General features: G+C 37.6%; 1 protein-coding gene across 14 annotated transcripts in view; it reads left to right on the plus strand.

Annotated features, from left to right (window-relative positions):
* SPAG17 (sperm associated antigen 17) overlaps positions 1–23,772 on the plus strand; it is a 287,582-nt gene that overhangs the window by 99,480 nt on the left and 164,330 nt on the right. For all 14 annotated transcript variants that reach the window (XR_013159174.1, XR_013159175.1, XR_013159176.1 and 11 more), the window contains 10 exons: positions 119–280; positions 1,731–1,803; positions 2,008–2,120; positions 6,805–6,942; positions 7,028–7,141; positions 7,740–7,890; positions 12,179–12,406; positions 12,501–12,719; positions 19,704–19,765; positions 20,310–20,423. Coding sequence is in view for 4 of the 14 variants with exons in the window: in XM_077119739.1 (XP_076975854.1) it covers positions 119–280; positions 1,731–1,803; positions 2,008–2,120; positions 6,805–6,942; positions 7,028–7,141; positions 7,740–7,890; positions 12,179–12,406; positions 12,501–12,719; positions 19,704–19,765; positions 20,310–20,423 (1,374 nt within the window). In the remaining 10 variants the exon portion in view is untranslated. The remainder of the gene's footprint in view (positions 1–118; positions 281–1,730; positions 1,804–2,007; positions 2,121–6,804; positions 6,943–7,027; positions 7,142–7,739; positions 7,891–12,178; positions 12,407–12,500; positions 12,720–19,703; positions 19,766–20,309; positions 20,424–23,772) is intronic.

Below are 23,772 nucleotides of genomic sequence, written 5' to 3' on the forward strand. Positions count from 1 at the left end.
GAAGTGCTTCCTTGTAAAAAAGCTGATATATTTAGTTGCAAAGGGAGACCCAAACTATAAACCTTATTTCAACAATATGAGGCCAATAACTAATTGTCATTAATTCTCTCACCTATAGCTGGAATTTGGTACCGATATTTTTGAAAATATTGCCTGTGTGATGTATGACTGCCTGGACTGGAAAAGGCAGCACCAGCATTACTTGGAAAGCATGCAGCTGATTAAGGTCCCACAAGTGGTGAATGAGAAACCTCTTTTGGACACCTTGATGATTCCTGAGGTAGGCATGTGCTCAAAAATCTTTGGCAGTCTGCATGATTAACTGAATAAATTAATTTTCACATTTATAAAACATTTGAAGACAAAATCACATAAATGCATGCAATGAGATAATATCACCATCTGGGATTTCATATGTGCGTGTGAGAAAGAAGAATAATGGCTAAAAGCATTAAAAGAGTGGTCCTGTGCCAGGGGCATTATGAAGCTCCCCAACTACCTGCCACCCCCAAAGCAAAGGTGATGACGGAATCCACTTGTCAGCCCATAGTACAATGAATAGCAGGTTACAGCAACTTGTTGGGCAGAACAAGAAGAGATGTAGATAAGTTGTTCACAATGGCACTATGTATTTTTTTGGCCCCTATTTATTTAATACCTGCAGTGTGCTAGTACTATGCAAGGTGCTAGGACACAATAATGCACAAGACTCCATCCCTGTCCTCATTGTGCTTTATGTTTAAAGGAGACAGCAGACAAATCACCAGCAGTGGTTTCACTACTGCATGATGAGTGCTGTGAGAAAGTCAGAACAGCCCAGACTGCAGTAGAAACTAAAAATAAAAAAATTTAAAAAATCAGATAAACCAGGTAAAGTGATGAAGGCTAAGTTTTCCATTTACCTAATGGAAAACCTGAGGAAGAAAAGGACTGAATGGTATTACAAAAAAAGAAACAAGGATATTTAAAGAGAGAAAGGTGAAAAGATACAGAGAGGCAGATGTCAAAGCATGGACTTTCTTTGGTGCTGAGTTACAGAGTGTGGATTTTGTCCTGAAGACAATGGGGAGCCCCTGAAGGAATTTTAGAGAGAGACTAACAAGGTTCTAGGGAAGAAAAACTTTCCGGCTCTTAGTGCCCCATCTCCCCATCACTTTCCTGGCGATTGCTTTGTTGGGAAAGACCGAGGCGTCCATAGCCATTAGTGTCTTTCCTTCCTCAGACAAAATCCTTTTGCTTTGATCTTAATATTGCAGATGATCTTGTGGTGTGAGTAAAATGATCCATTCTCAGAATTCTGTTGGATTCCATCATACCAGCATTTGAAAGTCTGTCTCACCCTTTCCTTCCTGGTCCTTTTTGTTTTCCTCTTTCTTCCCTGGGTTGTCTTCAGCATCTTTCTCTTTTTCCTTGTGTCCTTTCCATTCCTCTCCCACATCCCTCCTTCCTCCCGCCCTCCTCGCTTCTCTCCGTCTTTCCTTTTCTCTCCCCTTTCCTCACCACCCTTCCTTCCCTCTGTTTTCCTTCTTTCCTTCGTCCTCCTTTCTTTCTCCTCTTCCTTTCCTCTCCTGCCCCTCCTTCCTTTCCTTCTTCCCTTCCTTTCTCCTTGCTTCCCTCCCCTCCCTCCCTCCTTCTGTCCTCACCTTCGCCTTCCTCCCTTTAAAAAAAAAGAAAGAAAGAAAGAAAGAAAGTCTGTCTCAGTTTCTTTTTAATTTTTATTCTTCTCTTAGGCACCACAACCTGTTGTTCCAGTGCTTGGGAAGAAGAAGGCACAATATGAAGAACCCCAAGTTCCACCAGCCGGTTTGTATGAAATCTGTTGCTGGAGGATCGTTGCTGTGAGGTGTCCTTTAAGGGATAACGAATGTCCTTGATATTGCTTCCACATCCCCTCCTACCACAGCACCTCCATTGATTAGCGCATGGCTTGATCTTATGGATGAAATTTTGATGGAAGAAAGGAAGAACATGTCTTGATTGGGTAATGATATTTTCTGTGTTTTACAGTCGCTTCCGCCATCACAACCGAAGTGGATATGAGATATTACAATGATTTGCTGAATCCAGTTCCTGAAGAATTTATTTCTGTGCCCCTGATGCTGCATTGTATGATAGAACAGGTGGGTACAGTCGGAAGCTTTTTTCCAGATGGGTAACCTTAAATAAGTCACTTCATCTCTCTTTGCTTTGGTTTTTTTCTTTATAAATTGATTTTAAATTACACCGCATAATATCTGAATGCATTCTCTTTCACAAAGATTAAAATATTTCAGATAAAACTAAAGTTTGCTTTGATCATCAGCTTCAATCTCCTGTTCTTTTGCTGTGCTCTGGAATAGTTTAGACAGCATTCTCTGAAGTCTTGGTAGAATATATCCTTAAAACTATTTGGATCTGGTGTCATTTTAGAAGGGAGAGGAAGGGGAGTTGATGCAGGTGGGGTAGGGTAGTGATTAAGTCATTATCTTTAACATTTCTTTTGTACTTGCAGATTTGATCAGATTTTTATGTTTCTGAGGACAATCTTAGCCATAAGATCCATTTCATTTTTGGTTTTCAATATGGTATAAAGTTCTTTAGCACTAATAACGTATATGTGTTTTAAAAAAAATTTTCTGTGTCTGGTTATGTTCTCTTTCTTATGGTAAATATTATTTATTTGTGCCCCTTTATTTTATCGTGGTTGTCAGTGCTGTATCTATTTTATTGGTCTTTTCAAAGAGCCCGCATTTAGTTTTACTGATAAATTTTTTCTTTTTTTAATTTAATTTTTATTGTTTATTTTATTTATGCTTATTTCTTCATTTATCTTCATTATTTCCTTCTTTCTGTTTTCTTTGGGTTTATTTGTATTTCACTTTCCAGCTTCTTGACTGAAAACTTCATTTATTTTCAGTCCTCTTTGCTTTTTAAGAAATGTACTTACTGCTGTAAAATTCCCTTTGAGTATAGTGCTTTACCTGCATTTTGATGCTTTCGGTGTATTCAGTTCTAAATGTTTTAATTTCTCACTTAACCTATGATATATTTTAATTCCCCACTGTTTACTTCAGATTTTAGGTTCTGTTCACATTATGGTTAGTAAACATGGTCTGCGTGGTAACAGTTTTTGAAAAATTTACTGGGATTTTCTATGTGATGTGGTGCACGAGATCAATTCTTATTAATATTCCACATTTACTTGAAAAGGATTTTTTATCAAAGACAGCAGCACATGTATAGTGCTTGCTAGGTGCCAGGCACTGTTCTATGTGCTTTACATATGTTGACATTTAATCCTCATAACAAACCTATGAAGTAGGGACTATTTTTATTCCCTAATTTACTTATAAGGAAACTGAGGCACAGGAAGGCTAAGTAACTTGTTCAAGTCATAAATGGCAGAAACGGATTTGAACCTGGGCTATGAGTAGGAAACTATTTTGATGGCCTTACTCCACTGTCTTCTTCCTTCCAATGTTCTGAGAAGAAGTCTAATGTCAATCTGATATTTTTTTCCTTTATAGTGATCTGTCTTTTCTCTCTGGAAGCTGTTAGGACTTTCACCTTATCATTGTTAACACAAGACTGTGTCCAAGTCTGGCTTTGTTTGTTTTCTCCTGCTTGGCATTATGATCTGAAGGCATTATAATCACTCTCTGAGTAAAATCCAAGTTCCTGATACTGGCCTATTACGGCGCTAAAAAAATATGGTTCTGGGCTTTATCTGTCATTTCACTTCCTGTTCCTCCATCCCTACTCCCTCACCCTCCACACTCCTCCCCATATACTCACTATTTACTCTTCAGCCAAATAGGCCTCTGGCTTTTACTTGAATATTCTACTTAATTCCACCGTAGCCTTCTGTGTAGCTTTTTTGCCTAAAAAAAATTGTGCCCACATGTCTCTCTAGTGGGCATTCCTTGTGATATAGCCACTATGCACTCAGTAGAAGTGCCATTCTTTAGACAGATCTTCTCATGTCTAAAGTAGCCCCCACAACACACAGAGCACTCTGTTCCACATCACTTTGTTTTATTTTCTTAACAGCAACTGCTTATTATTTATTTGCCTTGTTTCTTACCATCCTCCTCTCAATAGAACGTAAACTTCATATAAGAAGAGACTTCAGCTGTCTCTTATATCCTCAAATATTATCTCTTCTTTAAATTTGTCCTAGTTATTATTAGATGGATATTGGAACTTCTGTTTTTTACTCCTTTTCTTTTAAACTTTCTTTCAGTTTATCCCTTTGGGAATTCCTTAGTGTAACTTCCACCTAATTCATTCTTCAGTAGACACCAGTCTGCTATTGAGTTTTCCTTTCAATAATAATATTTTTATTTCTATATTCTCCAAATTCTTTTTATGACTGCCTGTGTTGTTCCTATTTCATGGATGGACACATTCCTTTATTCTCTGACTATATGAAGCATATTTATTTTAAATTCCTTTTCACACCTCTATAATTCTGTTACCTTAGGTATAAATTTTTATCTTTGTTTCCTGCTCTAGTTTTCTAACTGATGAAATGAGCACACTAATCTTTACCTTCAGTTATGCCACATGGGTACTGGAAGATGACTTCTTTCACTTTATCAGTAAGTTTGCAAAAGCGAAAATGCCTTATAAAGTTTGCTGCACCATCATTCTAATTCTGTTAGTCCTTATTTTATTCAACTCAACTCAAACTAACAAACACTTATTGACTATCTACTGTGCTCCATGCACCGAGCTGGTTGTAACTTCCTGCCCGTTCCCACCCTCTTTGCTGTCCTTGGTCCCATGACTTTTCCTCTCCTGGTAAGATTCTCTCTTCACGTGTAGCCTTGGTGAAGATCCTGGTTTTTCTTTGATAGAGATGGAATGTCACTGGAAGGCTTTGAACTGAGAAAAGACAGAACATGACCAACATGTTTATAGGTTAGGCTAATACCGTGTGTGAAAATAGATGTGGGTGAGAGGCAAGACTGGAAACCGGGAGATGAGTTAGGAGACTATTGCAGTAATCTAGGGGAGAAAGAGGATGGCACAGACCAGAGTGGTAGTAGTAGCAGAAAGTTAATCTATGATTCTGGAGTTCATATCTGCAACTTATTCTCAAGTGGCTCATTAGTGTTGATAATAATTATTACTATCATTAGATTTACAGAGAGAAAGCAAAGTAATATGGGAAAATATCGATAATTGGTAAGTTGAACTGAAAGATATGTAGGTATCCCTTGTACCATCTTTCTAATTTTCTGTAGATGTGAATTTTTTCAAAAAATAAGCTTAAATAAAACGTTTACAGAGTGGATTTGAGGAACCAAATGAGATTAGATACAAATTTTTTTTCTTTTTTTTTTTTTATTGCATGGGCAGGCACTGGGAATTGAACCCGGGTCTCTGGCATGGCAGGTGAGAACTCTGCCTGCTGACCCACCATGACCCACCCTAGATGCAATTTTGAAGTGGGAAATGGGGCATAGGGAGCAGAAAGAGCAAACCCTAGAGGGATCCCAGGTTGGATAATTTCCAGGACAGGGTAATGAGAGGATAAGTATGCTGGATGGTGAGACTGCTGGCAAGAGAACAGGCTGTCGAATAGTATAGAAACAAGGTCAGGATGGCACTGTGGGCTAGTGGAAGTGTAAGAGTCAAAGACCAAAGGGGATAGGTGATGAGCTCAGTGCCCGACACATGATGGCATCCAGCAGATACACGCTGAATGAATAAAGTCTTAATAATAAGGAAATAAAAAAAAACTAAGTGTAGGAATTTGAAAGTGGAATATGGATCAAAAGCAAAGGATAAGAGGCTGTTTTGTTATCATTCCAGAGTTATCATTCTAGGTCCTCAAGAGGGAATGATTTGGGTTCCCGGGGACATGTGGCAATGCCTGGAGAATATTCTGTTGTCATGATTTGGGACAGGAGGGGCAGGTGCTACTGGACAAAGAATTATCTGGTCTAAAATGTCAATAGTACCAAGGTTTAGTAACCCTGGGGAGGAATGTTAAAATCATAGAGGATGACTGGAGAACCAGGTTTGATTCCCAGTGCCTGCTCATGTAAAAAAAAAAAATCATAGCAGATGATGGTGAGATTTAGGGTGAAAAGAAAACTTGTGAACTAGGTCCTTAGTTTGATTATATTTCCAACCTCAGTTATTCATTTGTCTTGCAAAATTGAACAAGACATTTAATCTTTCTAGACATTTACCAAATAAAGGAGACTATTACCCATTTCTGATCTCATTCTTTTATAATTCTTCTGTTCTTGAAGAAAGCATGAGGACTCAGCCTAAACTCCAGGTTCTTCCACAAAATAGCACTGGGGTTGGGCCAGTCACTTAACTTCACTCACACTAGTTTTTCTTTTTTTCCTGTAAAATGAAAAATATTATGTCTACACCATGAGATTGCTATAAAATGAGATCATTTATGTGAAGATGCCTGGCATATGATAGGCATTCAAAAAATATTTTTTGAATCTGAAGAAGTGTGAACACTGTTTTGAGTGCCTTTAAAAGGAAAGTATAAGTAATCAAGAAAAAATTAGAATATATTATTATTTTGACATTTGCAATGTAAAATTTCTTGTTTACTATCTGTATTTTGGCTTCTCTATTTTAGTATATGTATTAGAAATATATCTACTTTAATACATGAATTACAAACATCTTTCATCTTGATAATCAATATACGTTTTTGCTAATTTTACGTAACTACTGCTACTTTACTGGTGGAAACTGCCTTGTTCTTGCTAGGAGTGATGAAAGTAAATAAGTATCCGTTAAGGACTGACCATTAAACCAGTATCTCCAAACTGTTTATTGTAATAGGTTGTGGCAACTGAGGAAGATCTGCTGCCCCCTAGTCTGGTGGAGCCGCCCCCCCGAGCAGATGGCTTAGACCACAGGATTGCAGCACACATTGTGTCCATCCTGCCCTCTCTTTGTCTCTCAGAGAGGGAGAAAAAGGTCGGTGGGCAGGAGCTAGCCCAGAGAGCTTTCATGTTTTGAAAAAGTATGTGTTCTTTCAATGTGATTATTTCCATTTAAACAGCATCTCCGTGAAATATTCTTATCAGAAGAAGAAAATGAAAGCAAAGCAGGGCCCAAAGCCCCTCTCCTACTGAACTATCATGACGCATATGCCCACAAGAAGTACTCACTAAAGGTAACACTATTCAGGGTACCCTAAGGATAACTGATGCAAGAAAGTGCATTTGTAAGTATTCGGTTAAAGGAATCTTAATTAGATCAATTTTACGCATGCTGGTTAAAAGTAATGTGCAAAATAGATACTGGCTTGCTTAATGGAATATGAGAGAAAATGCAAATGGATAAAAGAGAATTGCATCAGGAAAGAAAAGTTGCCTTATTATAGAGTTCAATTAACCATTAAATCAATTGTGACTACCACCAGATTTGCGTAGGGGGACTTCATTAAAGACTTATAGTTATTTGTTTTAAATAATAGTGGAAGCCAGAAAATAAACTCAAAAAAGAAAAATGAATACATATGAGGCCTTGGCTATTTGTCAGTCTGAATGAAGAATCAGTTGGTTTTTGTATACCAGGAACCTCTGGCAAGGTGGGAACTAGCTGGGTTTTTTTGTCCTTCAGCAAATTGCCAAGTTTGTCTTTCCCAATTACCACTGAATCCCCCTTTTCTCAAATAATGAGAGTGAGGGTATTACATTTTTTTGCCTTCTCCATCTGCGTAAGCACAGCTTACTTAAATGTTTCCTGTTGTGTTGTCCTTTTTTCATCAGAACCAAAAGAATTTTGACCCAGTTCAAATTGAGCAAGAGATGCAGTCCAAGTTGCCACTGTGGAAATTCCTTCAATTCCCCCTGCCCCCACCATGGACCAGTACTAGACGCCTCGCTGCCATCCACGAACTCATGCACTTTTGTACAAGCGGTAAGTACATTGCTTTGTCTTAGCGTAAACTCACCTCTTAGTGGTTATATGTGCCTCATAAGATTACGTCCTTATTTACTAAAAGTATTTTGACTGTTGAAAGGCCTGTTAGAGGCTGAGATACGTAATTTGATTGACTACAACTTTTTTTATCTTGAATAATGGCGTAAACAAAGTTGATATCCATCATTCATAACATTCTTCAGTTTGGCCTACTGGATTTTCTTTTCGGCATTAGCACAACCAGAATAAAGCTACTCTTTTACTCCTCTATCACATACCTCCTTCCACTGCAGTTTTGGAGATGACATATCTCCCAAATTGCTAGTAATCCTATCCTAGCAAAGAGGAGTAAAGATCCATATATTTAAAAAATTAAAAAACAAACCAAAAAAATCCCCATTCCAAAATAGTGCAATCTTTTCCCAAGACAATGGCCTCCTTCCCCCCACTGCCTCACTATTCCCTTTATCATCATTGCAAAACTCTCAAATATTGCAATGCTATTGTAGAGAGATTATCTGGAAAGTATGAAGAACAGGCCTGACTATGCAACTTTGCCCCAATTCAGAGACATCTGTCTTTTGAATCCTAACTTCATATTCCTGTAGTAAATCCAGGGTGCCTCATGTCAGCCACCTATGATCAATAAAAAAGTTCCAGAATGATTTTGGTACTCAAAGTTTCTTCCCTTTTATCCAATCTGAATACAAAGAGCAAGCATAACATTAAGTTAAGTAAGTTTTTCACATACATTAAAAGATCACGGGGCAGGCCACGGTCACTCAGCAGGCAGAGTTCTCACCAGCCGTGCCAGAGACCCAGATTCGATTCCTGGTGCCTGCCATGCAAAAAAAAAAGTTCACAGCACTATATTCTAGTGCAAAAGATAAATACTGAATAGTTCTGTCTATAGATTAGGGGATCCATGGCAATGTAAAGTTTTAACAGAGCTCTTATCTTGAACAAAGAGGAAGAAACACTAATTCAACCATATCTTGACTCTTAAACGAGAAACTCTGTATAGCTCCCCATTTGGTTGACACAGTCAGACTTCAGATCACCATTTATCTGTTCATGCAATTCATCTGCCCCAGGCGGGCCCCGTGTTAGAAGCCCGATGTGCCGACTGGAAACTAGCTGCTTTTTCGCTAGTTGAGAAGTTAAATGTCAATTAGGGGGAGCACTCTCTGACAGCAAATCTCTCTTTCTTCAGTTTGATTTACCCAAATTTCTTGCCCGTTCTCCCCAAGTTTTCTTGCCTCCTATATCCTTTTCTGGTACCTTCCTAAGTGAGGGAGATAAGAAAGATCTCTCGCTTTACCTCTTTAGAAAGTACTTTATTCCGAACAACCACAGCTAGGCTCCTCTTCTTTATAACGGAGATGCTGTACTCAGGGAGTCCTCCTCTGTTTGTCTCTCTCGGTCCCTCCTAGCCCTTTCTTTTTCTTATCACAGAAGAGAAAAAGAAGATCCAGGTCAACTGGAATTGGTAGGAACTCTCACCATGTTAAAACTAACGCAAGCCCTCCCTCTATACCCAAAGATGGAAAGCAGATATGGATATCTTATAACCTGCATTATCTGGAAACTCAGATTTAATCCCATCCTTAGATCAAATTCTGAGAAGATTTATATCCAGAAATTAATATTTTTTGAAATATGAACCGTGGAACCATACAATTTTCTAACTGAAGAGAACTTCAGAATTAATTTAGCTCACATTTAAGAAAGCTGAGGTCCTAGGAGGTTAAATTATTTGACTTAAGATTGGAACAGTACTAAAGCTCTGGTCTATTGATGTTTTGTCAAACATCCTTTCCTTGCATCGCTGAGCAGAAGAGAGGAAAGAAATCACAGTAAGAATCTCTGCCTGAGCACTTTAATGCAAAGATGATTAGAGACATCAGTGTGGTGCTGATAGTGAGATGATTCACGTTAACCTCTTCTTACAACATTGTGACCATTTATTTCTTTAAGGACAGTGGGAGGGGTGGTGATTAGGAATATCTGGAATCACCTTGTTATTGATGAGTTGACTGGGATTCTATGATATAGGCAATTACTTCCCAAAATAAATCCTATATCCTATTTGAGGCAATATATTTATATGAAGGAATGTGAAAATTATTGAGAATATTTGACCTAGAAAGGAAAAAAGCAGGTAGATACTTCTCATTTCATTTCTAATCCTAACCAATTACCATACATTTTTATCTTGATTTCTTTTCCCATTTTGTAATTAGTCTTAGTAAGAGCAAAAGCCAGAATCTTTGGAATACTGTCACACCAGCCCTTCATAGAGTTTTGTATAGCTTAGTGGGCATAGGTGTCTGTAGCTACCCTCTCCCTGAGGCCTCTCAGAACATGTGTCCTTTCCCGTCATCGTACCGCATTCCATTTCTCCTTCTGCCTTACAGTATAATTCTATTCTCTCTCCACCCCGGTTCTGTTTGCAGCAAAAAGTTCTTGTTTCTGTTGCTGCCTTTGAAACTTCACATATATCCCTCTTCCATGCCCCATCCCATAACCGCTTTATCCTCCTGCCTCTCTTTCCTATTTTCTATTTCAATACCTCAACTTAACAGGTCCACAAGCAAACTCTTAACTACCCCCATCCCTTCAAATAAGAAATGGTAGCCACGGTCCACCAAAACTTTAGAGTCACCCGTTATTCCTCTTTCTTTTTTTCCACCCCACAACCAACCCCCCCTCGTCCCCTCACTGCCATCCCAGCCCAGCCCACCATCGGTTCTCACCTGGACTATTTCAGTAGCTTTGCAACTGGCTTATACGGTTCCACCTTTTTCCCTACACGACAACCAGAATGGCCTTTCTGAAATGTTAGATTATATGCCTTCTCAGCTCAAAATGTGCTAGTGGTGCCCCATTTCCCTCAGAGTAGAATTCTGACAGCCGCCTACTTTTAAGAGCTCATCACCTGTTGATCTCTCTTTGTTCCACAACACTTCATCTTCATTGGCCTCACTGAAATTCCTTGGATTTGTCAAGCACACACTTGCCTCAGGGATTTTGCACTACCTATTTCCCCTGCTTTGATTATTTTTCTACCACATATCCATATGGCTTGTTTCCCTCACTTCTTTCATGTTTTGCCTAATTGTTCAGAGTGTTTTTCTCAAACTGCCTTAGAGAGAATAGAAGCATTCCCCCAAACCATTATCACTTTTTATCCCCTCACACTGATTTTTTATCAGCTTTCATATATTATCCCCTTACCAGTTTACTATCTGTTTCCACACACTAGAATGGATATTCCATAAGAACACTGCATGTTCCCAGCTTTTAATATAGTCACTGACATATTATAGGTACTAAAAATACTATTTGTAAAATGAATAACTGAGAATACCTCTCTCTTATACTGAATCTCTTTTGCCTTTTCCTTGCCTCTCATCTGAATCCCTCTATGTTTTTGTTTTTCTTCTCCAAAAGGCCCTCTCCTACTGCCCTCACCTCTGTTGGAGAGAAAAGGAGCTGACCTCTGAATCACTGATCTGCCACCATCATTTCATTTTCCCTCACTAAAGCCCATGTTTGTTTGTGAATCCCTACGTCCCACCCTTCTACCTTAACCCCTACAGTGTAAAAACCAAATCCTATTTTCTTTAAATCCCATATAATAAAACCTGGTGCATAGAAAACAATGATCATTGACTGAGCGAATGGATGAGTACTGTTAAAAATAAATGTATATAAAAAAAGAATAAATGTACAAATGAATAAAACCCATCGAAAAGCTGATAAACTTTGAAGTGGAATTATGGAAAGTGCCATACCAATTCATGTGGGTTGGGGGAGGCTTTTCTTGAGTCCTAATAAAAGAAAATCTAGTAAATATAACAGTCTATGATAACCAAACCAATAATTTTTCTGTCTTAAATTTCAATAGCAGCAAATGAAAATTCTCTCAAAAATAACTTTTAAGCCTATCCAACCTGGGTGGTACCTAGGAAGTTCATATGAATTAATCTGGACACCTAATATTAATTAGGCCATGAAGTAGTTTAGGAGCGTTACTTTGATAAATCTTATCTTGATGGTGTAGCTTTTTGGTTATTAAATACCTTTGATATTTGTGGTACAACTGTGAAGCCCATGTTTAAAATCAGGTATATACCCATCGAGGTATCCACTCCAGAGGGTCCTCAGCCACCATGAACTCCCTTGTCATCTGGCCTGATGGCCCCCTGGGTGCCCCTCTGTAAACCTTGCACCATTTGGTGATAAGAGCATTCCTATCAGCACAACACTTGCTTTCTTACAGAATTCTTGAGCTGGAATGAAGTAGAACGAGCCTTCAAGGTATTTACATTTGAGAGCCTGAAGCTCTCTGAGGTTGATGAACGAGGAAAACTGAAGCCTTCGAGGATGAATTGTGGGACAGATTCTGAGATGTTCAACATTCCGTGGGACAACCCTGCCAGATTTGCTAAACAGTTAAGGCAACAGTACATCATGAAAATGAACACCCAAGAGGCCAAAAACCGAACAGGTATACCACATGGAGGGAATGAAAGGCATTCTTGCATTATGTGATTGTAACTTTTCTAGTATTGTATCTCACGGATCCTCTTTATACTTGCTAGATATTGAAGCCAAGGACAGAATAATATTTGTGGCTCAGAATTGGTCAAGGTCCTTGCAGGATGATGAGACCAAAAGAGAACTTTCAGATACTGATCAGCCTGATGCTAAAAATATGAAGCATTCTGACTCAGATAGTACAACCCCCCTCGAGCCCAACGATAGAGAGCAGTCAGAGCAGGAAAACAGCTTGAAGACACAGCCCCAATCTGAGACTTTGAGTAAGTAAACACATGTCTGTGTGTGTCTATGTATACTGGAGTAAAGGGTGTATATTAGTTTGTTAAGCTACCAGAACATAATATACCAGAAATGGAATGGTTTTTAAGAAAATTTGATAAGTTACAAGTTTACAGTTCTGAGCCATGACAATTCCCAAATTAAGACACCAAGAAGTTCCTTTATTCAAGGAAGGCTGATGCCCTCCAGAACACCTCTATCAGCTGGGGAGGCATGTAGCTGGCATTTGCTGATCCCTTGCTCCTGTGTTCTGTTGCTTTCAGCCTCTGTTTTCTATGGGGGTTCCTCACTTGACATCTGTGGACCTTCACTTACATGCTCTGAGAAAAAACTCTGGGTTTCATCTCTTAGGTTAGATCTGCCAGGGCCAAAGATTTCTTCTCTTCAGTTTCTGGCTATTTCTGTGAGTCCTTGATTAGCACCTAAGCTATTTCTATCTCGATCTTCAAACATCTATATCAACTCTTTTGGCTCTGAACTTTCTCCAAAATGTATCCTCTTTTTAAGGATTCCAGTAAACCAATCAAGACCCCACCTTGAATACGTGTCGTTACATCCCATCTAATTAAAAGGTCACACCCACGATTGCGCATGCCACATCTCCATGGAGATAATCTAATCAAGGCTTCTGCACTACCATGTTGAATCAGGATTTAAAGAAATAGCTGCCCTCACAAAACTGGAGCAGGATTAAAACATGGCTTTTTATACTTAGTGCAAAAATTATAAAACATTACCTGCAATAATGTCATGAAATGCCCAGTACAGAGCTTGGTACAAAATCAATGCTTGATAAATACGGATTCTCTCCCCTCTTCTTATAGCTCAGGTCATTATTCTTGTACAGTACAGTGCCATAAATACTGTTGTAAAAACTGTAGAATATTAAGTTAAATTTGTATCGTACTACCTATACACAGCTGCCAGGTTAATCTACCTAAAACTCAGCTCAGATATTTCTGTGCTCATAACCTTCAAAGGTTCCTACTATCTGCATGCTCCTCCACTAGTACCGAATTACTGTTCCAAAATTGCTTTTCAACCTTTCCCTTCTGCTCACTCAACCTGCACTCCAGCAAAACAGAATTGGGCCTTATTTCCTTTACACGGCCTGCTCTTTTCACTTTCCATGCCATCCTTCACAATGCCCTCCGTCCAGAGCTCACTTTTCGTTTATGACTATGTTTCAGTGGCACCTCCACGAAACCTTACCTGAAACATCCATCTGGAAATGCCTCCCTAGCACTCCCATAGCCATAACATCCCTTATGGAAGTTAGTTATCATTTCCTACTATTTATTATAATTATTCATATGCCTATATTAAGACCTCTACAATACCATAGTTTCTTGGAGGTAGTAACTATGTTCACTTTTAAAAGATTAACTATTTACTGGGCCATAAAGCAATTCTCAACAAATTTTCACAGCAGCAAAACTGTATGGACTGTATTCTCATGCCACAATGAAATTATAGTGGACATCAGTTATAAGAAGATAATGAGAAGATCCTCCAAATATTTCAAAATTAATAAATGCACTTCTACAGAATACCTGGGTCAAAGAAAAAAGTTACCACAAAAGTTAGAAAATATTTGGAACTGAATGGTTGTGGAAACACTTAATACAAAAACTAACAGAATACAACTAAAGCAAGTGATATTCAAGGAGATGCTTATACCTTTAAATGAATGCATTTTTTATAAGGCTGAAAATTAATGATATAACATCAAACTCAAGAAGTTAGATAAAGATCAACAAAATGAATCCACATGAAGTAGAAGGAAAGAAAAGCAAGGCTAGGAGTCAATGAAATAGAAAAGGGAGATGTAATAGAGAAGAGCAACAAGTATGAAAGTTGTCCATTGAAAACACTGATAAAATTGATAAACCTATTATACAAGGCTAATTATGAAAAAAGAGAATGCACAAATAACCATATCAGGAGTAGAACAGGGAATTTACTCTAGATACTACAGAAAGTAAGAAGATAATAAGAGGATACAAACAACTTTATACCATTGAAATTGAGAATTAAAGGGGCAAATTACTAGAAAATGTAATTTCTCAAAAATGATTCAAGAGGAAATAGAACTTAGGCTTACTGTCTAGTGTAGTTCCATGGATTTTTTTTAAAATTGTATATTGTTACCATATATACGTTCTAAAATTTCTTCTTCATGAACTTTAATAGTACAGTTATTAAAATGTGCTATCATAAATTATAACAAGTGTTCCACATCACTAATACAAGGTGTTGGTGGTGGGGTATTATATAGGGGTCCCGTATTTTATTCATGATTGTTCTATAAACCCTCAGCTTCTCTAATCAAAAAAAAAGAAATGGAAACCTGAATGCCATTTAAATAAATCAAAATCAGTAATCAAAAATCCTTCCACATAGGACACTCCCAGACCAAATCATCATTCCCAAGTTCTACCAAACATTCAAAAATAAATAATCTTAGCAGAAATTATACCTGAGCAGAGAAAAGTAGTTTACCTTCCTCTGCCAGTTTTTGAAGCTACCATAAGCTTGATAATAAAACTGACAAGGATAGTGAAACAGAAGAAAATTATAGATCAAACTCATTCATCAACATAAATGCAAAAATTAGAAAATATTTTGAACTGAATGATTGTGAAAACACTGGATACAAAAACATAAACTAATCAGCAATATGCTAAGGTTAATAATACATCATGAACAAATATATATAGCATGAATGCAATAAAAATACATACATTGGAAAATCAATATAATTTATCAATTAACACATTAATGACAAAAATGTATAATCATCTCAACAAATGCAGAAAAAGCAGTTTATAAAATTCTATAATGATTCATGAAAAATAATTTTTTTATCAAATTAGGAAGAGCAGGAAAAGTCCTCAGTCTTACAAAAGCCACATTTTAAAATGTTTTAGCAAATATTATATACCGGAGTGGAAAGTCAAAAGATTTTCCTTTGAGATCAGGAGGATGTCCACTGCCAGCAAATTGTACTGGATATTGGATTGGAGGTGTTAGCCAACTTGGTAAGGCAAGAAAAGAAGATGAAAAGTGTAAGGTTTGAAAAAGAAAAAACAAAACTGTTATTATTTGTAAATATTGTTATATAGAAAACCCAACGAAAATACTGTAGTGGATATTCTAGTGGTGTTCCAAAGGCCAGGCAATCTGGCCTTTAATTCTAATAAAAACTATTAGAATTAAAATTCTGTGATTGTTAAAAGACAGACATGGGAATGCCTGGGATGTTGGCACTTGTCCTTATAATTATCCATTATATGGAACATTTATGCTTCATGCATTTTTCTGTATGTGCTACAGTCCATTTCTTTTAAGTGCTTAAAAAGGAAGTACTAAGTACCATAAGAGATCAGGTATTAAGTTAGTATTGACTAAATGGCCATCTTACCATTTTCATTTATCTAGATGAAGGTTGGAGAGGAAGTATTGCAATGGAATAGGATTAGGAAGAAGTTGCTTGCCCATCAGCAGAACAAAAAAGTGAAGTGAGGGGTAAAGAAGAGGAACATATATGTAAACTAAGGTCGTTCACATAGCTTGCATATATTCACTACTAATTTTATATAAACAGCAGTCTTCTGAAGCAGATAGTATCATGCCCGTTCTACAGACAAGGAACCAGGATTCAAAGTGGTTAAGTAACTTGTTCAACAACATACAAGTTGAAGCCAGGACCTGAACCAGTGCTTCGTCCACTGTGCCCTATGGCTTCCTCAGCTGCAGAAATTCCTAGTAATGCATCCGATGGTTTAGCCACATTCGTAGTCTCTTCTTCATGCTGATGCTTATGCTGGTTATGTTGTCTTCATTCTTCCTTCCCAAAAGTTAGATTTCCTGTTTCTCTGACCTGTGTACCCTTATCTGTTAGCCTACCTTATAAAAGTAAGCCAAATAAGTTCATTGAGATGTCATGGCACTGGTGTATCCTATGGGGACACAGATATATGACAAAGAAGTCACTGTTGGGTACTATGGAGCCAGAATGGCTGAGAGAAATGTACAGACTGAGTTTTGGTTTTTTTCTTCAAAGCTATTGATGTTTCGTTTTTCTCAGGCAATTCTTGCCACCTGCTGGTCAGACCCCGTAAATCGGTGTTCTGGGTTCTGGAAGAAAGGAGATGGTTATAGCAGCTCCCTAAATCATCAGGGCTGAAAATACTGTAGTGGGTATCCTAGTGGTATTCCAGAGGCCAGGCAGTCTTGAGAGCTGAACCTGTGACCTGTATACGGGCCAAAAAACCATTACATATGAATGGGTGAAGGCGGCTGAACCCCCAGTGTATCACCGTGGCTACGGCACACATGGGAATTCTTCATTATTTATTTTTATTTTTTTTCTCTAACTCTGAATCACACTTACTGCAAAAGCAGCCACTTTAAATCTCTTTAAACAAAACAGAATCATTCATATATTTCCAACACAACACAGTTAGCATCAAATACATATAAAAGCCTGTTTCTGAACATGACGGCTGGATACTTGTGCTTTTCTTAACCAAGCACTGGATTTCCATCTGAGATTGTTTTTGAACTTGACAGGGCCTATTGGATATTTATGAAAAACCTGAGAGTTGATAACCATGAGGCTATATAGGTTTAGATTTGCCCTTTATGCTTGTTGGGTGTTTTTTTAATAAAGTAACTGCTTTGCAGAGGGATCTTGTTATCTCTAAAGTAAAACAGATTAGGAAAGCTGTTTTTCAAAGGGATGAGAAAGCATCCATTTCCAGATGTGTCAAAAAACTACTGAATCACACTGTCAAAGGATTATGTGGTTGAAAGCAAAAATCAAAAAGAAAGAAAAGTTGATTTTTACCATACTACTAAAAAAAGGATTCAGATTAGATTTAGAATGCTCTTTCTTTTGACAAAATAACCAAGGCACAGTTTTTAGAACATAATTTCTATACTGGAGAGTTTTTCTGCTGGATCCTTTGACACGGGAGGGAATATCAAATCTCCCAGAAACTGGCAAACAAGAATAAAATAATTTCTATTCCACAGATTTTATATTCATTGCTTTAAGGACACATGGGACATCATGGTCTATATAGAGTTATAGTTGGCCTGGGTTTTTTCTTGAGTGGATGTATTTATATAAATACTGAGTTGAACTGGCTTATAGTTTCCCTTTAAATCAAAATGGAGCATTCATGCTGTCACCTTCACCAGCCCAAGGAGAGATGGAACTAGAAGTGGAAATGCAAGAAGTTAGGCTCCTAAAAGAAAGAAAAACATTGTCCTGTCCTTGGTAGGCAAGTTAACTGTTCCCTCTAGGAGCCTAAGTATGGTTCCCCTTGCCACAGAATAAAGAGTTAAATCTTATGCTTATCCTGTTCTTCCACATTTCTACTTTCTCTGTATGGCTCCATATTCATTTCCAGTCTCCATATATGATTTAGATTTCCCCGATTTAAACAAACAAACAAAAATACTGAATTCCTACCATTTGCCAGGTGCTTAGGACTCATGGGGAAAATAAGGTAAAGTTCCTGTTCTCAAGGCAGCTGCATTTGAGGTGGGGAGACATACTATAAACAAGCAAATAGTATCAGGCACAGATAAGTGATAGGGTTAAATAGAATGCAATGTAAGAGACAGAAGGCTTTGGAGGAGATGGCATTCATGTGAACAGCACTCTGGATGAAGGAAGGATTTGAAACAGGTGAATATCTAGGGCAAAGTATGCCAGACAGAGCAAAAAGCAAATGCAAAATCCCCAAGGCACAGCCAACAGACCAGTACATCCGGATTGGAAAAAGCAAAGGAGAGAGTGGAAGGAGATAATTTGGAGAGAGGCTAAGGTCATTTAAGATACAAATTAGAGCATGGTTAGAATTTTTCTATTCTAAGGGTCATGGCTCCAATGGTTGACTCAAATGTTGGGCAGCATCACAAGTGTGACCCACAAGATTGACTCTGTGTCCCATTTCTTTGGTCATACTTGGAAAATGCCATATATGTACCTGTTTCTCTATTACAGGTTCATTATCACAAGAGTATATTACATATTCTGAGACATTCATAGTAAAGATATCTGTTCATCCATGTTAAACTTATTTAGGATGGAACTCTTTTTTTCTATGTGACATTTTTTAACTTTAGGAATTACTAACACATGGTGATACAGAAACGAAAAGCATGAATTTCCCTCCCTGTGCATTTACATGGCTGTTTGCGCCATTGTAAAGGATGATATCTCAGTTCCAATCAGCATATAAGTGTACACGTTGGCACAAAGAGAGCTTGTGTGCATGACTTATATAGGTCCATTGTTTGGTGCCTTGGAGTCCAACTACCTGTTCGTTTATCCACTAACTAACTTTTATTAAACCCCATCTGTAAATCTTCAGATGCTCAATAAGTGGTTTTCAACCTAATAAATTGTTAATGAATGAAAGAAGATCCCTGCAGAATGGTAAAATAATAACGCTTTAAAAGAAGATGAATTTATCTGTTCGTTCTCCTTTCCATATACCCTGTTCCTCCCTCCTCTTTCCACCACCAGTCTACACCAACCAGATAAGACCCACAGAAGTTTGAAAAGGCTTTGTGATGGCCACCACAAAACAAAGGGTATGCACTGGGCAATTGATAGAGCTCATTTAATCAGTAGGTATTTGCCGTCTGTAATGGTGCCTTGTTAGAAGTGAGTGATACAGTCTGAAGGCAGGATAGTTGTTATGATATAAATTCAATATAGAAAACTGGGTTCTTTTCAAAGAGTTCAGCGTGACTTTCCTAGGTAGACCCTGATTTAGGATTATTGGACGCTGATGTAGTACTATTGACACAGACACCTTTTGGGAAGCATGAAACTTGCCTTTCAAAAATTGGCTTTCAGCACAGAGACATAGCAACAGAAAGGCACAGGAGTGGCCGAGGCAAGCCCAAAGCCTGGACACGACACTGGTTTCTTTGATTTACAGAGCAGACCACGAACAGTAAGATCAAAGGTGAAGCAATCACACAGCCTGATCCTATTGAAAAGGTAAGAACTTATTTTCCTAAAAATGTAGATGACAAGTAGGATGATGTGAGAAAATCGTGACCCACAGTGAGAAACAAACAAAGAAAACTTAGGAGAATGCTGATGCTAGAGGAGAGGCAATATTTGGATATTTCCAGACAGCTCCAACTGGAGAGAAAGTGGTTAATTTTACTAGCTGTCTTAAGCAAAACTTCCAAGCTGCATGCTCTTCTCTAGACAGTGTGGCTTGGCATCCTCACAAACACCTGCTGACCATACAGCCATGTAGAACTAACGCTATCTTGAAGTACGTTCAGAAAACCTGCCTATAATTGCTAACAGGACTCAGAAGAGTATAACCTAACAATAAAAATATTTAGACTATGTAGGCCATAAAAAAGGAAAAGGCACACTCTTTCTGGCAGCAGTTCTTCTAAAATGTTGCCATATGGATTTATATATATGCAGATTTCCCCAATTAGATGGAGCACATACTGGTTAGTTGGTGGAGTCCAAGAGGGCTCAATTAAATTAAAGCTGAAATTATATTCCTGTGATTTTTTAGAAACTCAAGAAAATGATGGTGGAAGCAGATTTAGAGGACATAAAGAGCACGCAGCAGCGCAGTCTAATGGACTGGAGTTTTACTGAACATTTTAAACCAAAGATACTGCTTCAGGTATTTATGGACTGTGATTCTCTAGGAGACAGTCGATAGGTCTGGGGAGTAGCGGTGTGATTTAGAACAGTTCACTTCTAAGTCACTCTCTCTCAGATCTAGTTTAAGTCAATATTCCCATATAGTTTGGCTGTAAAATGAGTTCATTCCCAGATTGAATGACACATTCGCAGGGAATTCCAGAACAGCTCAAAATATACTTTCCAAAAGGATGTTTTTATAAAACTATTTAATAAAATAAATAAATAAATAAGTGCACCTGACCACTGCATATATTTTCTAGACAAAAAGTAAGGCATTGTTGGGAAGCAACCTCATTTTTCCCCATATCACTAGTCAGTTGTATTCAGTTTTTACTACATTGCAAAGTATTTTCTGATACTATTAACATGTAAGTGGAGACAGTGATAGCTAACATTTATTAGGCACTTACCATGTGCTACACATTGTTTAGCATATGTTATTCACTCATTTAATCCTCACAATAACCCTATGAAGTATGAACCATTGGACTAGTAGGAAATTGAGGCACCTAGACCAATAGAAACTTTTGCCCAAAGTCCCATGGCCGGTAAATGACTTCAGGATATGAACCCAAGAAATCTGGCCCTAGAACCTGGGCTTTTAATCTTAACTACCATACCAATTAACAAGAAATCCTAAAACTAACTCGTTTTGTTGTTTTTAGATTTGATACAAAAACCTATATTCTTTTTTTGTTTTATATTTTTAATTTAAATTTTATTTATATTTTGCATCCACATATTTTTTAAATCGAGAAAGCTCTACGAGGAGTCTTATTATGAAAAATAGTAATCCCCTGTCTCAATTCCCAGAGGCAAAAATGTTCAACACATTTACCTGTTTCTTTTCATACTTAACTGGTATCTCTAAATAACAAGTGTATTTTGTGTTTTAGTTTAGGTATCATTATCAGTTTAATCCCTCTTCAGAAGACAGTTAGCTTTGCCCACTCCCATCCAAAGCACACACACAAACACACACATCAAAAAAAAATTTTTAACAAAAAAAAATTCATCCCCAAATGCTCCACCATTAAGTAAATGTCCTCTCAATATATTTAAACCAGCAGGTATTCTAATTATTTTATTGTCTTGGCCATATCTCTCCCAGATGCTCTGAACTCTTGCTTACCCAGTAGGCTTGCTGCACAGCTGTGGTCCTGAGATCTTCCTTAACCATCATCGTTCTGGCTACATCCTTTGTCTCTCTTTGCAGTTGGATACCCTGTTCCCTGAATCCCATGGCTGCTTTCTTGGGTTGCTCACTCTTTTAGAGGGGCATTTCTTCTAATAGCTTCCTGAATTGAGATACGGCAGGCACATTTTTGAAGCATTGTATATTTGATAGCATCTTAATTCTACCTTACAGTTGATTGAGAGTTTTACTTTGTGTAAAATTCTAAGTTAAAATTATTTTCCCTCAAAATATTGAAGACATTTCTTAATCATATTCTAGCTCCAGGGTTGTCCCTGAGAAAAACAAATTCGGATTCCATATCAGTAGCTTGAAACTGTTTTCTTATTAACTCTTGACGATATTAAGATCTTCTCTTCATTCCATTGTTCTGGGTTTCCTGTTAGTATGCCCTGGTGTGATTCTGTTTCTGCGTATTACACTTCTGAGCACTTTCAGTCTCCTTCCATTCTGGTAAAATTTCTATAATCATTTCTGTGATAATTTCCTCTTCTCTGTTTTCTCTGTTATTTCTTCCTGGAGTTCCTATTATTCTGATGTTGGATTTCATAGCCTGAACATCGAATTTCCTTGTCTTTTCCCTCCTAGTTTTCAATACTTTGTCTTTTTATTATGGAAATATTGCTTAACTTTATCATCTAATCCTTATATTGATCCTCCTATTTATTTATCATCATTTTAATTATCAAACTGCCTTTTGTTATAGCCTTCTATTCACATTCCATGATTCAGTACCTTCAGTGATCTCAGAGAGGACCTCACGCCCCTCTGTGCACTACCTCTTTTATCCAAGTCACTTGTTTTTTCTGCTCGAGGTTATGGTCTCATTGGTCACGTTAGAGGGTAATGTCTGATGCTGTTTTCCTCTTTGCTAATATTGATAATGAATTACTAAAAGTATTGTGGGAAGTTTTGTGGGAGGTTAGAGATGTTATCAGTGTTGTCTTTCATTGTAGGTCGTTTTGCTGGGTGGTTTCCTTGAGAGGCCCATGAATGTTGGTATATTAAGCCTGTTCTTATGGACCATTTAGATTCTCCAGAAAAAAAACAACAACTAATTTCCTGTCTGAAAGCCATAAACCTGACTGTTAGAGTTCAGGGAACTGAGTGGAGAAAGATGGTTAGACTTATTACCATTAAATATCTAAATTTGCACAGTTCAATATGGCAGCCACTAACCACAGGTAGCTCATGAACACTTAAAGTCCAGGTAGTCCAAATGCGATGAGCACTAAGTATAAATAACTTGATATCAAAAAAAAGTGATGCATCTTATTAATAATTTATATTGATTATATATGGAAATGATAATTTTGACATTAAGTTAAATAAAATAATATTGTTAAAATGACATATTTCTTTTTACTTTTTAAAATATGTTGAAATTAACTTTTTTAAATTTACGTATGTAGCTCACATTTGTGATTCACTTTGTATTTCTATTAGTGTGATTTAGACTTTTACACAATTCCCTTTTTTATCTATAATGTGCTAATCTCTCAGTTGTGCCAAGGGCCCCTAATCATAGAGACCACTGGTTTAGCTTCTCTTGATAATAACCCTCCCTTCTTTTTGTTCAGGTGGGAGGGAGGCAGCTGCCTGCTGGCTGCTCAGAACTGTGGAGAGGCCTGGGAGGCCCAACTTCTTCTTAAAAAGGCTTTAATCCTGTTTTCACCACACTTTCACTAACACTTAGTATTTCAATTTCCTGAACTTCTCTTAATTTCTGCATACAAATATGGTGGCACCAGGTTTCTCCCCAAATTAATTTTAGGATTTATTTTTCTAAATTCTACAAAGGCAGTAACCATTTAATCTCCTGTGTTCAGCTTCTAGCATTTTGTTGCCATTGTCTCTTCTCCTGTGGCCTTCAACTGTGTTATTAAAAAATGGTAATTTTACTGTTTTGAGAGGAGTCACAGTATACATGTGTTTAGTTTTTCATTTTTATTTTGAAGTGCCTTTCATAATTTACTTTATTTCGGTTTGGCTCTGTACTTACCATTCTATGAGGTGGCCAGTTTCAAGGTCACCAATAATCTCTGTCTTGCCAAATCCAATGGACATTGATTCTTCATCAACTTGACCTTTTAATAGCATTACGGAGCTGATTACTTCCCCAGGAAATACT

Source organism: Tamandua tetradactyla, chromosome 11 (genome assembly GCF_023851605.1).
Source record: "Tamandua tetradactyla isolate mTamTet1 chromosome 11, mTamTet1.pri, whole genome shotgun sequence".
In the NCBI taxonomy this organism is placed as follows: Eukaryota; Metazoa; Chordata; class Mammalia; order Pilosa; family Myrmecophagidae; genus Tamandua; species Tamandua tetradactyla.